The 15,399-nt window shown below is 42.6% G+C and overlaps 1 protein-coding gene across 1 annotated transcript in view; it reads right to left on the bottom strand.

Annotated features, from left to right (window-relative positions):
• The window catches only part of VWA3B (von Willebrand factor A domain containing 3B), a 68,857-nt gene extending 59,963 nt beyond the window's left edge, over window positions 1-8,894 (bottom strand). Inside the window, 5 exon segments of the mRNA XM_009883132.1 lie at window positions 241-400; window positions 2,429-2,679; window positions 5,061-5,155; window positions 7,013-7,231; window positions 8,855-8,894. Coding sequence (XP_009881434.1) covers window positions 241-400; window positions 2,429-2,679; window positions 5,061-5,155; window positions 7,013-7,231; window positions 8,855-8,894 — 765 coding nt within the window.
• Between the last annotated feature and the right edge of the window lie 6,505 nt (window positions 8,895-15,399).

The following is a 15,399-nucleotide window of genomic DNA, read 5'->3' as shown; positions in this document are numbered from 1 at the left end:
TTATTCTGTGTACTCTAAAAAAGAACATAAACAAGTTTCTGTGTTCAAAATGCAGTACATTTACATAAACAGGCCATCAGCAAACATAGTATGCAGCTACACTTGGGGAAAAAAAAACTTTCCAAATGCTGTCATTAATATTTATCTTTGCAATATTCATCAGGGCAAATCACAGTAGCCAGTCTGGCACTGAATATTCTTGGATTTCCTTGAGGCTTCTGAAAAGATGTATGAGCTTACCGCCTCATCACTCATGGCTTCCAGCAGGGCTTCAGCAGAGCTGGTATGGCTGGCAGCTGTCATATGGTCCAGCTTCCAGAGCCACGCAACAGCAGACTTTACTGTATGCTCAGACACAGGACTAGATTTCTGTTGCCACTTCATAAGATCCTGAGAAGCCCTGGAAATGACATTAACTAGTAATCAGAAGTAGTGCAAATAATGCTAGCAGAGTAAAAGAGTAGAGCTTTGCTATTGTTACTGTTCTTCATATTCTTAAGTAGTAATTACAATAAACCACAGATGCTAAATCTAGACTTGCAATAAAAGAAGTAGAGGAAAGATAAAACCATTAGAAAAATAAAACCCTTAGAGAAATACTGTCTTTTTAAAAATAATTTTTTTGACACAACTGTTTCCAAAGTAGGGTCAAGAGAGCTAAAGTACTTTAAAAACAGTTCCTAATTCAGTTCCTAATTCATATCTCCCCTTAACATAAAAGCACAATCAGCCTTTTAAATACATGTATAAAAAAAAAATCTGGCTTCCACAGGTCTCTTTCCACAACTTGTTGCATGACCTTTGTGCAGACCATTGAAACTGACAGGCTTTTTTTTGTGGTAGGGCTGATTTTATCTACACATCAAAATAAAATTCATGATGCTAAGCTTTTTGATATTTTAGTTGATCAAAGGCCTTAGTCTTGATGGCAGTACAGAATTCCAAAGTATATGAGCATGTATGCCTGTGCATTTGTACATAAAAAGATAAAAAGCAAATTAAAAAAAATAACTGGTTCCAGTATCTGTGACATTCCATCAAGCACTATTTTGAAGATCTTCCTGCAAATCTAAAGGACAAATATGTTTTCCAAGATTTTTTAAGGTAATAATTTATATGCTATATTGTCCTTTGTCTCCCTCTTTCACAAAGAACCAAATTGATGAAGACAATTATTGTGCCTCAACTTTGATTTGGCTTTGCAGATCATTTTTAAATAAAATATTTTATGTGCTTCTCAAAAGCTATGGAAGTTATCTTCTACTTTTCGAATCTCAGTTATATCACAAGCTAGAGAATTAAGATAGGGCACCAGAATCAAATCTGTAGGACAAAGCTCAGGTAAAACAACTTTAAGAATCACAGTGTAGTTGCAAGTTATCGTTGTGGAATCAATTTTAAAATTATATGACCTAATATCTGCATCCTTTTTTTCATAGTCACAAAATTCTATTCATCTATCCAAACCCAAGCTTACGTGTTCAAACCTTTATGCATATATGAGAATTTGTGCAGAGATACATAAATTTGAATAGCTGCTTCTATTCTTCTGTTTGTAACTAAACCCAAATTCATTTACTCCTGTTAGGGAACAAGCACTTGTCTTTTGTTATGGAAATCTAGTATTGTTTCCTAGCTCTGCTACTGATTTCTGTGACCATGGAAATCTATAGAAATACAAATGACTATGCCTGTGCCTATGGCACTTGGGGGAGTATACATTTAGCTGTAAGGCAGACACCTATAATGCCTAGAGACACAAGAATGCCTAGGCAGTCAGATGGGACCTCACTGTTTCACTCTGTAATACTTAGATGCCTGAAGAGCATTACTGCTATTGCACAGGCCCCCTTATCTTTCTGGTTTTCTGTGGTACGTTTGTAGAAGGCATATATCAGTATTTGAGTTCTGTAAGTCTTTATCTGTTCTTCAGGGTAACAATGGTCTTCTGCTAAATGGAAGCAGCAAGTTCAGCATGACTGTGGGTGCAACTTGGTGGAAAATCTACAGGTATTACCATGACATGAGTCATGACAATTTCCACTACAGAAAGCATATTATCCAAACACGTGTCTATATGATATGAGACTCCTTTTTATTCTCCAGCAACAGAGAGGCATGGACTTCTTTGTTTAGCCTGGAGAAGAGAAGTCTCTGGGGAGACATTGTTGTGACCTTTCAATACTTAAAGGGGGCTTGTAAGAAAGATGGGGACAGGCTTTTGAGTAGGGCCTGTTGCCCCATCCCTGGAAACATGCAAGGTCGGGTTGGATGGTGCTCTACGCAACCTGATCTAGTTGAAGATGTCCCTGGTCTAGTTGAAGGTGTCCTTGCTCATTGCAGGGGGGTTGGACTAGATGACCTTTAAAGGTTCTTTCCAACACAAACCATTCTATAATTCTACAATTCTATGATTCTTTCTGCTTACCGAATGAGGTTGAATTTAGCAATTTGGTTCACCTGTTCCACAAGTACCATAGAAAGTGCATCACGACATAGATCAAATTCAGTTGGAGCTGCAGTGCCAAAATCCAAAACAATGACAATGCACTGTTCTTGAATCACTCCAAATATCTGCCGGCTCTCACTGGTTAACCATTCCATTCGCTGCTTATATAGTTCAATAGCTCCCATTAGACAATCCACAAAATGAAGAATCAGTTCTTTTTTGGCTGTCAGCTTTATGTAAATAAGGGAAAGAAAGAAACTGAACATCAAAACAAATAATACAAATGCAGCCCCAAGCTTAGCACAGCTGCAATAGCTGGTTTGCAAGTGCCAGATATGCCAGCCAAGGTAGCAGTGAAAACAACCCATTTTTCTTCCACTATTTCAAGAGCAAATACTTGACAAATGCATCTAAGCTATAGTAGAAAAGACACCGCATTTTGTCCTAATTGCTTTTCATAATCTTTTTATACAAGCATGGGACAGTGCCAGTGGGCTGTCTGACTTGTCTGTCTCAAGACTGGAGCAATTAGAATGAGCTGAACATAGGCTAGGATGTAGAAAGGGCTGCAGAGCAGATGGGTGAACAAACAAGGACACAGAAACTTTGTACCTTCTTAGACTAGAATTTTGACTGACTCAAATTTTGTACAGCGATACAAGGGAGAACTGGTTTGGTTCTAGGGCACTTCAATCTCCACCTTGTCTTTAGCATTTGAAAGGAAAATGTAAAATGTTTCATCTTTGTACTATTATTTCACTAACAAAGCCCAGCATTGCAGCTTAACTATTTGTGGGTAGCTGCCTAGGCAAATTTAGTTCAGGCAGCTGCAATCAACAACTAAAACTTCCCATACCATATCAGTAAAATAAGAAAAACCTGGATTCACTAATAAAATGAAAAACAGCAGACCCTCCCTATGAATATATGTATACATGTTCACCATGCAAAATGATTTGGGGGTTTAAAAATTCACTACAGGTTCCAGTAAAGACATTCCCCCAGTATCTCTGACCCATGTAAGCTAGTTTACTGGCTACCTTCTACCTCCAACCACCTTTTTGGGACTAGGTACAAAACCTTGGAGATAAAAATGTTTTTAAACAAGAACATTTCTCAGGGAGAAGATATTTTGTGTATCAGTCTGCCCTCTTTTTCCTCTCATTTGTATTTTTCTCTGTTCTTTAATGTCAGCTAGGGCCCAATAATGTGCCTCCCAGGTAGAGTCTCAGGTTGTCTGCCAAAGGAATGTAGGCCTGTGAAGGAGCACTTAGAAAATCCAGTTTCCTCCTATGACAGCCAGACTCATACAAAGAAGCCTATTGCATTACACCCACCAAAATCCATCTTAAAATAAAGCAGTTTTCTTGCACCACCCCTTCACTTGTAGCTGTCCAGTCCAGATTCCCATTTCTTTGAGGGCTGGAAAACTTCTGACTGTCCAGCCTAAATTTATTCATGGCAGTTCATACTCATTTATTCTTGGACTAGCATGTCTTTTAGCATAGAAAACTTGAGGGTTTCCCTATGCCTGTAATTTGCCTTTCTGTAGGCATTCAAGAGCAATAATGCTACCCTTTGCTAGTCCTCTTCATTCTTACTTACATACGTCAACCAAACCCTCTTATAAGATCAGCATTCCATTGCAGTTCACCCTACTAGCTCTTCCCGGTACCTGTTGTGGTTTGAATTGCTTCTTCTCAACCTGTGGTAACTGTACATAATATTGTACACAATATCCTAAATAAGATCTCACCAGATCTTGAATAGTGCCATAACTACCTTAATGCTACCAGAAATGTATTTCCTACTGCTCCCAACGTGTCCTAAGATTAAAAGATCTTATGTAGATATTTCCTATGGAATTAATGGGGAAAAAATGAGGGGAAAAGGCCCCTGAAATGGTTCTTTCCCCATTTTTAAGCGTTGTGCTTCAGAAGTGACTCTGGTTATCAGAAAAAATGACAAGCGATTTGCTTCTGTAAAATCCTTTATGAATTAACTCTCTCCCCTCCTCGCTCACGCGTATCTCTTCAATCAGAATCCATCCTCTTAACAATGGGGCCGCCAGCAGCTGTTGCTAAGACATTCCTTAGAACATGAGCCTGGGCAGAGATCCAGCTAGCTGTCTGTATAGAGTAGGCTGAGCCTTTTGTGACCCACTGGCACTAAGCAAAGCAGCACTTTGCATTGGCAATGACAGCACATTATGTCTTCTTATTTCAGCATCCCCGTTTGTTTTATTGACTATGATTTTATTTTTTTTAACTCAGCTGAGCATCTTCTTTTTAAGTGTTCCCTCTTTCAAGACAGGGTAAGTGTTGCTTAGAAACTACAGTCTTGTCTGGAAAGATTTACTGCAGTGCTGCATCAAGGCAAGAGCATAAGACTTTGCAAGGAAAAAAAAGAAAAAGATATCTAGCTTCTCTACTGCTGATTGTTGTTACTAACAGCTTGTCAAAACAGAAAAATAAAAGATTCAAGATAAAGTTCTCAGACAAAGAATAAAAGTATTTCATGCCATGGAGAGACATTTTAGTCGCATCATTCTGCTACAGTGATAATAACTTCTAAGTGCACAGGGAAGTTACCGCAAGTCAGTCACACTTACATTATACACGCTGCCATCTTGTGCTGTCTTGTATTGAGGAAACAGACCATCTGCATATCGAGAAGCCACAAGTTTCCCCAAGGTGGTCACATAATCTACAGTAAAGGTTACAAAAGATCAAGTTGCTAATCATAAGGGTTACTTCAAACGAGTATTTTTCAGGTTCATGTGCATAACATTCATGTGTGAGGCACATGCATCTCTACTGATCTCCTGACTTTAAGAAATTCTAATTATGATTTTTTTGACTTTTTTTTCTGGCTATGTTTATGTTGGGGCCCTGAGGGCAACTAACAGGCCTTGATTGCCTTGATCAGCCTCACCTGGGGTTTCCACCCACAGGGTGCTCAGGCCTGGTCACCCAGTCTTTCCTTTAGCTGTGTTGTAGCTGTACCTGTCTCAAGTTCTGTTAGCGGACCTCTCTCCTGGATAGACCCCTCAGCCCTATATTACAGTCTTGCCTCCAATTCTTTTTCCTGGATGTGGCTCTTAGACTTATGTTGTGGCCTTGTCTCCAGTCTTGTCTCTGGCTCCATCTCCCGCTGCTCCTGGCTGCACCCCCTGGCTGGACCCTAGACCTGGTTCATCACCTCATCTTGTCTGGGACTGTCTGTGGACACTTTGAGCAGCATGCTGCTCTGCTTGTGGTGCTTGGATGCTGCAGGACTGCATCTTGATCTGTGAAGACACTGCCAGGGCTGCAGTCCCCTTTGGCTCCTGGCTCATTTTCCCCCCATGGAGCAGCACAGCTCTTGCTGCAGTTTAGTCAGAAGTGGGGGAAAAACCTACATTTAATTATTTATAGGCCAAACAGCTACATGGGACTTCAATAAATGAAAGGTTTAGGCAATTAAACTTCTGTATTTTTTACCTCACGACAGGCCTTGCAAATATTTGTCCATCAAACAAAATACAAAATCTGGTACAGATAATGCTGTTCTCTTACACAACTAAATGGGTGCAGAAGTGGGTGCAACTAAGGAAAAGGTTGCACTCTGCTCTTTCAGTAGCTAGAAATCTTCTACAGGATCTCCACTGATAGGAAAACATTAGGGGTGGGAATATTTCACGTCACGAAGCAGCTATTCTGTACAGCATGCTACCCTGCTAAGCTAGTACATTCTGCTCCTAAAATGACACTGTAACAACATTAACCCTGCTTAACAGCTTCTTCTTCACCTACAGCATTTCAGGATCTGCTCTGTTGATGTTTGAGTGACCCATGGACACAAGCCAGCCAAAATCTTAAATTATGCAACCTAGAACAATTGCAATACATTACAGTTCCTACTTCTCAGGCGGCAAGCTCTTCAAAGAAAATAATATCTTACCATGCTCTGCAAAGCACTATTATGGCAGTGATTAATAATTATTAGCAAGCTCTTCCCCTCCAGCTGTCAGATAACGGCAAAGGAACATTTTTCTGTAGTCTGACTTTGCACAAAAATGAAGCCTGAATTCTAATCAAATTTAACTGCTTCCTTAAAGCTGGATCCCTGGAAATAATATACTATCCCCAAGCAGGTTGACTGGCCCTGATGATCACAGATTGTGGCATGGCATACATTGTATTTCCCATCTAAAAATGGACAGAGATCTTACAGTGTTTTATTTGCAGGAAAAAGACTAACAGCCTTAGCAGCAGAAGTTACATAGCTAAATTGGAGAGGATTTGAACTGGAGCATAGGGTAAAGCAACAGGACAGTTGAGTAAGGAAAGCCCTTCTCAGATCCTAAGTCCTTCTCAGATCAAAAGGAGTTGGGAGTTCCTCAGTTGTCTGAACTGGCAATGTCAGCCACTATGGATACAGCTTCCCTTTCTGCCATTATCATAAGATAAGAGACAATGTGAAAATCTCCTCTGTGTACACTGGGGTGCAAAATCAGCATGACCCTATAGACCATTCAAAGTTTAGGGTTTTTTATTATTCTATTGTTGGTTTGTCTTATACCTTTCCTGTGCTGGAATCCAATCCGTGACAAAATCTGGGATAGGGACAATTTGTTTCTTTTGAGCCCATGAAGTTGAAGCCATTTAGAAGATGAAATGAGGGGTTGTACATCCATGTTCCACTGACTGATTGCCAGTCTCCTTTTCTTCTCTTTTGATTTCTTCTTGTGCACTCCGTGGGAATCTTTGGGATCTTGTCTGTGCTCTGAATCAAAGGCATCTGTTGTAAAGAGAAATGAGGGAGACACAACACTTACACTTTAACCAAATGATTCACTTGAATTGTCTCCTTTCTTTACCTGTATTCCATGGCACTCTGTACACCTACAGCTTGCCTCTTGTTTTCGTTTGTTATACTGAACAATGTTATTAATCTGGAAAGCTGCTCTGTCGTATGCATCTACTTGCTGTTACGTCTTTTTATTCATCCATATACATTTACCTTCAATTTATTAAAGAAAATGTCTCTTCTATGCTGAAATCCAAGCCCTGAAAACTAAGTCAAGTTTGCCAAATGACAATTCTTCCATCTCCTAAGACAGCTCTCCTAAATCTTGGGAATCAGAACTCATAATAGGCATTCAAAGATTGTCAGACCATCACGACATACACATCAGAAGTGTTATGCAATAAACAAGGATTTCTTAACAATTATATGTTAAACTCCAATCATAAGTAATGGCAGCGCCAGCAGCAGATCCTGACTTTATTGCAAGGCTAGTGAAACTCTCCCTCCTCACATCATTTACCTCAAGTGTAAATGATGGTTCTGGCGGTATCTGCTCCAGGCTGTGATGGACCATGTGCATGCACGGGAAATCAGGGACAGGAAGATCCAGTTTAATTTTAAGTTCTACAGAACAACGAATATATCTCAGCACCGATGTATAGTTTGCTGGGCTAGCTCCACTTGCAAGTGGCTGCAGAAATAGCCCAGAGCCTAGAGTGGTTGAGGCAGAAATGGAAGTGATGACAACAGTAATGCCTCTGTTCCTCAGCACAGAGGTTCTAGGAGGACTTCAGTATTTCCTGTTTATTCCCAAAATACTGTGCAAGAGCTAAGTTGGCTCTAGTTGATTAAATACCCTTGCTGTATCCAAGTTTATTTTCTGTGGACTTTCGATATTTCTGTCCATTTTCCCCAGCATCAACACTGTCTGGAATATCCCAGTGCCCCATTTCCCATGTACTGTAACATGGCTGTAAATGGATCAAACTGGTCCAAAATAAAAGAAGGGTACTTCTATCTTTAATGACTAAAAATAACATTCAGTCTAGTATGGAATATGATCAGAACTGTCTACCAAGGTCAAATGTTACAACAGCTGACCTGGTTACAAAGGTTCATTAGATAGACTGTTCCTCAGTTCATAATACAGAAAGGAAATGAGACTGTATCTTCAGAAATCATCTCTTGGTGACAGTAGCCTTCTACATGGTGCAGACTGGCACCAGCTCTTTCACAGTCATCAGCCCTACAAGCAGGGCACTGGGCTGGCATGCCTGTAGGGGTTGGCATTTTACCAGCCCTCCTCCACTCAATACAGAAGCACCAGTGGCAGATGTTAACTCTTGAGAGAGACAGGTGAAGGTTTGCAGCTGTCTGAGCTTTGTATATAGTCAGGCACTGTTTACAGACACTTGAACAGTCATTCCCAGTTTCCTCCTCCAAAAACACAAGAACGCCAGCACAGCACCCCGTATACAGCACAGGTGAGAGTGGCACAGCTTCAGAATGGCTTGTAACACAGCTAGCAGCATGCGCACCTCAATGCTGCAAATGAAACTGGAAGTTATCTAGGAAAACATGGAATCTATGTAAAAATAGTCCTGAAATACTCACAGTCACTCCAGGCAAGTCACTTAGATGGATTGCCAGTCATGATAGATCTCAATTGGCAGCTCCTCTTTGATTTCTTCTTAAAAGCCTAAGGAATTACCATGTTTAAAAAAAAAAAAAAATATTCCCATGCACCTCTCCATATGAACTGGAGATCAGCTCCACAGGCCCAGGTAATAATAAATTGCAGAAGGTTAAGATCAAGATTTCTTCAAGGAAAACAATATTATAAATGAAAAAGGATAGCTATTCCCCATGTCAAGAAAGGCTGAAGTAAGATTTGACAGGGAGCCCCATACTCAGAAATGGGAAAGTGGGAAATTGGTAATGTGTTTTCCCTTCCTTCCCTCTAAATTATCATAAAAAAGAGCCAATGTAGAAGTTTCCACACAGATATACTAGAAAAACGAGTGTGGTGCTTTGGCCTGCTGTCAGCAGTTGTATTATATGCTATTATTGTTTTGCTTTACTATAATCCAATTTATGACTAAACCTGGGAGCACCTGAGACACAATTTTGTGAAGACATTCATAACTTTGCCTATAGAACTATAAGATGATTCACAAAGAAAAAGAATTATGCGTGTATACAGGTATGTGTAGGTGGTATAAGGCCCAACTGTGAATAAGACACAACACATGAATAGAAAACTAAACGCCGGACAAAGCAAGGTAGCATATATTGGCTGAGTTTATTGTTTTGAGACATGGTATTTTGCCACTTACTTGGTCCTTCTTTTAATAAGTAAGATGAATGAATGAGGGATATTTATGAATCACTAGCAGGCCAGCTGCTAGCTATTGTCATCAAGCAGTTTTTCCTATGGGAAAAGCAAAAATGGGCTAAAATAATAACCCAAAGACTTAGCCTCCGCCCTCTTTCTTCATTGCAGAACTGAACATGCTATTTATTTCTCTTATATGGTTTTGAATATCCATATGGAAACATACAAACCATTCCAGTCTTTGTCCTGTTCATGCAGAAAGACATGAACAGTGTGAAAGGCAGGGAGGACTCTTTTCTGCAACCTAACACCCCAGGCATCGCGCAGAAGATGCCCCCCAGCAGCACAATGCCTGACTACCCTGGATTTGGTGTCATCATAGTAAAAAGGAGCCCTTGTCACAGGGGAGCCATGGCAGGTAATGCCCATGGTGAATGGCCACAGTGAGCCACCAGACTTGTGCCATTTCTCTCTCAAGCTGCAGAAATAGTGCCACAGCACTCTCAGGGTAATAGCTGAGACAGATTTCAAGCAGCAGCCTGCATCAGAGAACAAATCCCAGGTGCTATCTCATGTTCCAGATGCCCAGGGGTGTGGTGATGGGCTTTCCCTTGCATTAGCCTCCAGGGCTTGAAGAGCACCTGGATGTGAAATGCTGATGCCGTATGAAAAGGCGCATTTGCAAGGAAACGAAGCGACTTCCAATGGAAACAGCTTGTTTACCTCAAGACTTGGAAAGGCAAGCAAGTCAAAAGTGGTGACAGCCAGGATAACCTTCAGCCCAAAGTTTAGATCAAAACAGGTTATTTTCGAAAGGTGCATGAGAGTTCACCTGGGCACCTCATACCCTTCCGCTCTGGCCAGTGCAAACAATCTGCTAAAACCTTCACCCTGCCACACGCTTGGTGTTTTTTGCAGATGCGGCAATGTTCACCGAGGCAGTACAACCAGCCTGTCCAGACACACGGGAACGCCTGGGGAAAGCCCACGTGTGTTACAGCCCAAGAAGCCGCCCCAGGCCCAACCCAAGCCCCCAGCCCCGGGTGAACGGTTCGGGGAGGGCAGAGGCAGGCAGCCGCCTGCTGGTGAGACGGGGCACAGGGTGTCATTGCAAAACCACAGCAGGGCCTGAGGAAGAGGGGGAGCGCGGGGCAAGGCCTGACCTGCCCACCAGGGCCACCCAGGCTGAGGTGCGGCCATGTCGCAGCCACCCTCGCACCCCCTGCCTGAGGTAACCGACATGTCCCCACATACACTGCCTGGAAACTGGGGGGAGGAAGGGAAACCGAGGCCCCTGGGGTGAAGGACCAGGTTGTCCGTCTCAGAACCCCCCCAGCGCCGGGGCCGGGCAGCCCTCTGCCTTGCGGCGGGACCCGGGGAGGGCCCCCTCTCTGAGGACCTCCGCCGCGGCCGCCCCTCCGCCCCCGGCTTTTTTCCTCCCCGCCCGCCGCGTCGCCGCCGCCCCGCTGTTGACCTGGAGACCGCCCGGTTGCTACGGCACGGCCTCACACGCACATACACACACACACACACACGCCGGGCCCATAAAGTGGGGTAAAAATGGAGAAGGCAGAGAGGCCCGAGGGCGGCAAAATAGTCAGGAGGTGGGGGATGGGCGAGGGCTTCCACGCTGCTGAGGGGAAATAAAGGCGGAATAAACTCGTTGCCGACAGACGCAATGGCAACGACGCACATTCCTTTCTTTCAGAGCCAAAAATACGCGAGCCGACTTGGGAGAGTTACAGAGATCTATATATAGTGGATGCGAGTCTTCTGGTCTTGTTAATTCTTAATTTAGACAAAGCCAGTGACAGTATTTATACTAAGATCAGCCGGGTGTTTAAGCCAGAGAGGTGATCCACGCTGTCAGGGAATTGCCATGCTCCTGGAGAAGCCTGACTAAACATTATTCTAGTATAGTAAAAGACACAGAAAGATCTACATCATAAACCTGAACTTGGTATTATAAGGCTCCTGCTGATGTCGGATAGCTAGGCCTGTATATGCTGTATTTGGGCTGTGAATGTTTGTGAGCATTTGGGAGTCCTGGTGGACAACAGGATGACCACGAGCCAGCAATGTGCCCTGGTGGCCAAGAAGGCCAATGGAATCCAGGGGGGCATCAAGAAAACCATGGCCAGCAGGTTGAGGGAGGTCATCCTCCCCTTCTACTCTGCCCTGGTGAAGCCGCATCTGGAGTATTGTGACCAGTTCTGGGCTCCCCAGTTCAAGAAGGACAGGGAACTGCTGGAGATGGTCCAACAAAGGGCTACGAAGATGATTAGGGGATTAGAGCATCTCTCTTATGAGGAAAGGCTGAGGGACTTGGGTCTTTTTAGTCTAGAGAAAAGACGACTGAGGGGGGATCTTATGAATGTGTATGAATACTTAAAGGGAGGGTGTCGGGGGGATGGGAACAGTCTTTTTTCAGTGGTGCTCAGTGATAGAACAAGAGGTAATGGGCACAAACTTGAACATAAGAAGTTTCATCTTAACATGAGGAGGAACTTCTTTACTTTGAGGGTAGTGGAGCACTGGAACAGTCTGCCGAGAGAGGTTGTGGAGTTTCCCACTCTGGAGACATTCAAAACCTGCCTGGATGCTGTCCTGTGCAACCTGCTGTAAGTGACCCTGCTCTGGCGGGGGGGTTGGACTAGATGATCTCCAGAGGTTCTTTCCAACCCTGACCATTCTGTGATTCTGTAGTTTCCAACTAAGAAACAAAGAGTGCTGAGCTCGACACTTTCCCTGTTTTGCTTTGGTTTACTACGCAATCACAAAGTCATAAAAGATCGGTCGCTTTATAGGATCAACCGATCAGTCTTATCTACATATTGATGTTCAGATGGAAATAACACACTGTGGGCACGGACGGGGCTGTCTTGTGGCATGCCAAAGCATTGGCTTCAGCTCTCCGAGATGGCTTAGTAAACAGAGATAGGAAAGAAAAGTTCCTTATAAGGTATGCGGTTGGGATGGGAACATGGCTTTCTGGAGCTCCAGCCTCTTGTTCAGTTGGAACCAAGGGTTTAAAGACTAGCCTAGGCATGGCAGGTCATGCGGGATTGCACAACTGCTCCCCGGAGGTATAGAAAAGGCATTTATTTCTCAGGCATGAAACAGTTTCCCATTATGTCATTAAAAATAGTAGGTACTGAATGTTCTCTGGATCCTTTCAGACACCATGACTGCCATAGCACAAGCTTCTTTAGGGACCCATATTTTGGGAGGGGGGGACTTTTAAAATTTCTCTTGAAAGTGCAAGTGCGATGGATTTATAAGTAGATGCCCCAAAATCAATGTAGTCAATCTCCTGATTTGTTTTGCTACTTCCAGCAATAGAAGTTTTTTATCAAACACCTAAAATGCCTTACTTGGGTAGCTTTTTCTGCACTATACAGAAGGAGCCCATCTATCCACATGCCTAAACATCTGTAAATATAGTAATTACAAGATTTAAAAAAAATAAAATTGTATGTGCTGTAACTTTCTATGCAAAGAGTTTGCCAGAAACCTTCACTCTAGGCTTGGCTATGCTAAACAAAAAGTGTCGCAACAAAACATTCCTTACAATTCTTTGAATTGAGGCGCTTGTACAACCGCCTGACAAGCCCAGGGGCAAAGGCTGGCAAATGCAAAGCCACTTCTCGCTCCCACAGGCTTTGTGATCAACTGGCTGTGGTCTCTTAGGTTAAGTTCTTAGGAAAATAAAATGCTCTCTGCCCATCAAATAAACATTTTTCCTTGTTCACGTAGAAGCCCTGCCTTGGCCACTGCTTGCCCTGCAACTCGTGCGGAAAAAGAGGAATGTATGCTGCAGATGCTGCCTGCTGAATGAGGCAAGGCTGAATGATAAAGGAGGCGGAGATCCAAGTAACTGGGAAGTGGGAATTCACTCCTTGTACGGGGATGATAAAAATAAATCTTGAGCCATTCTGTCATCTGACCTTTAGGCTGAATGACAAAGTGATATTGATGGGTGGAAAGCACGTTATTATGTCATTCGTTAGAGAATGTATTGTAACATAAGCCTGAGATTGCATTAGCAAGCATGACTTTGCCCTGACTCTAGAATACTTCACCTATCAATAAACATATTTGATCACTTTTCTTATGACTAAAAATTAGCATTGTCAGCATTTCCTCTGTATTGGTGCTTACAACTTGGAACTCTTAGCTTGGTTTTCATGATGATTCTTTTTCAACCCAAATAAAAAGATAATCCACTCTTTTTCTGTCTTCTATTCAAAGAAAACCCAACTCTTTAGGATAGTCTCTCTTTTCTTTTTTAGATAATTAAAACCACATTTAACATAAGTTTGCAAAAGTTCTTTATCCATGCAAAGCATTGCACATGGCGCATCTAATCTAACTCCTACTGCATTAAGAAAGAGACAGTCTCCTATAGTGGTACTTACGATCAGTAAGTAAGGATACTTACTGCACTGATGCTTATGGCTGTGATAGTACAAAGAATGGAGCTTCTCCAGGAAGTTTAACGCTGTCACACATCCTGCCCCGCGGTGTCATGCTTCCTGTTGACTCCCCCTCAAAGAGAGACAGGAATCGGTGGCAAGGGGTAAGGAAGAAAACAAAAGCAATTTGAATTGAAGCTGAGTTAATGCTGTCCTTACTAGACACACTGTTTACAGTGATTGTCTTTAAAAAAAAAATGCATACACGTAAAAAACAGATCATCAGCACAAGCAGAACGTAAAAAGCATAAAAAGAAAGCCAAAGAAGTGAAATATTTTAGATACTCCTTCCATGTGTACTGCCTGGAAGGCAGGGAAATGAGGCAGGACACAGCACTGGGCAGAAGAACTGGATTTAGGGCAGGCTCAATCGCATTGCACTGTACCTTGTACACTTAACTATAGACAAGTATTTTAAGTTTCTATGTATTCCTTAAATTGTTCCTTCAGTTTTTTAAGGTATTCCTTAAGTTCTGCATGTCAGAACTGTGCAGCCTACAGCATGTGACTGACTTACAGCCCATGGACACCCTAGTCTATCTAACGTGAACATAGAAAGAAGTAATCACATTTTTGAATGAGGACATTCTAGGGAGGTGGCATGAAACTAAAAAATAGGCACTGTGTAGTGGGAGAGTGGAGGGTGAAGGGAGGGGTGGGAAAGGGCAAAGGGGGATAAACTAAAACTTTAGGGGGAAAAGCTAGGGACAGGAGGGGGGCTAAGGGGTATGCGACCAATGTGTGAGGGCAGGGAGAAGCAAGAATTCAAGCTGTCGAAGTGAGATCTGCATTAAAGACGTTGGTACGCATAATAGGAAAATAAGGAAGGGATGGACTGGCATAGTGGAAATGATGTGTATAGGGGCTTTTTACCCCTTGCCCCACAATCTGCATAACAAATTGGATGCACTGGAGAAACGGAGTCCCATCCTGTAGGAGCACTGGACTGGAGAAGGAAGGCATGGGAGTGGGAGGCTAATGCCACTTCACATAGGTCTAACCAAACTGCAATAGCTGTAGGACTAAACTGTTAGCCATAGAACAATAATAAAAAAATGGGGATCTCCTGTGACTGTCTAGTGCCCATGTTTAAAAATCTAGTTTCAGACCTTGAGGAAAGAGAGTCACGTTTCCAACAGAAGCCAACGACTGGTTGTCTTCAACAACCCACCTGTGTTTTTTGAGTTGCCCATCTTTCCTCTATATAGTCATCTTCTGCCGCTTCCCAAACCTGCCATGGGCAGTCTTGCAAGAAGGATGGTTGCTGACAATGCACGTACCATTCTGTGGCTTTTTTTTTTTCTCTTCTTTACACTTTTCTTTAGGTCTATACATAACTAGAAGTGTTT

Source organism: Charadrius vociferus, unplaced genomic scaffold, assembly GCF_000708025.1.
Source record: "Charadrius vociferus isolate BGI_N301 unplaced genomic scaffold, ASM70802v2 scaffold92, whole genome shotgun sequence".
NCBI classification, from domain to species: domain Eukaryota; kingdom Metazoa; phylum Chordata; class Aves; order Charadriiformes; family Charadriidae; genus Charadrius; species Charadrius vociferus.
The sequence above is the reverse complement of the archived record's forward strand: the minus strand, read 5'-3'. Positions and strand labels throughout refer to the sequence as shown.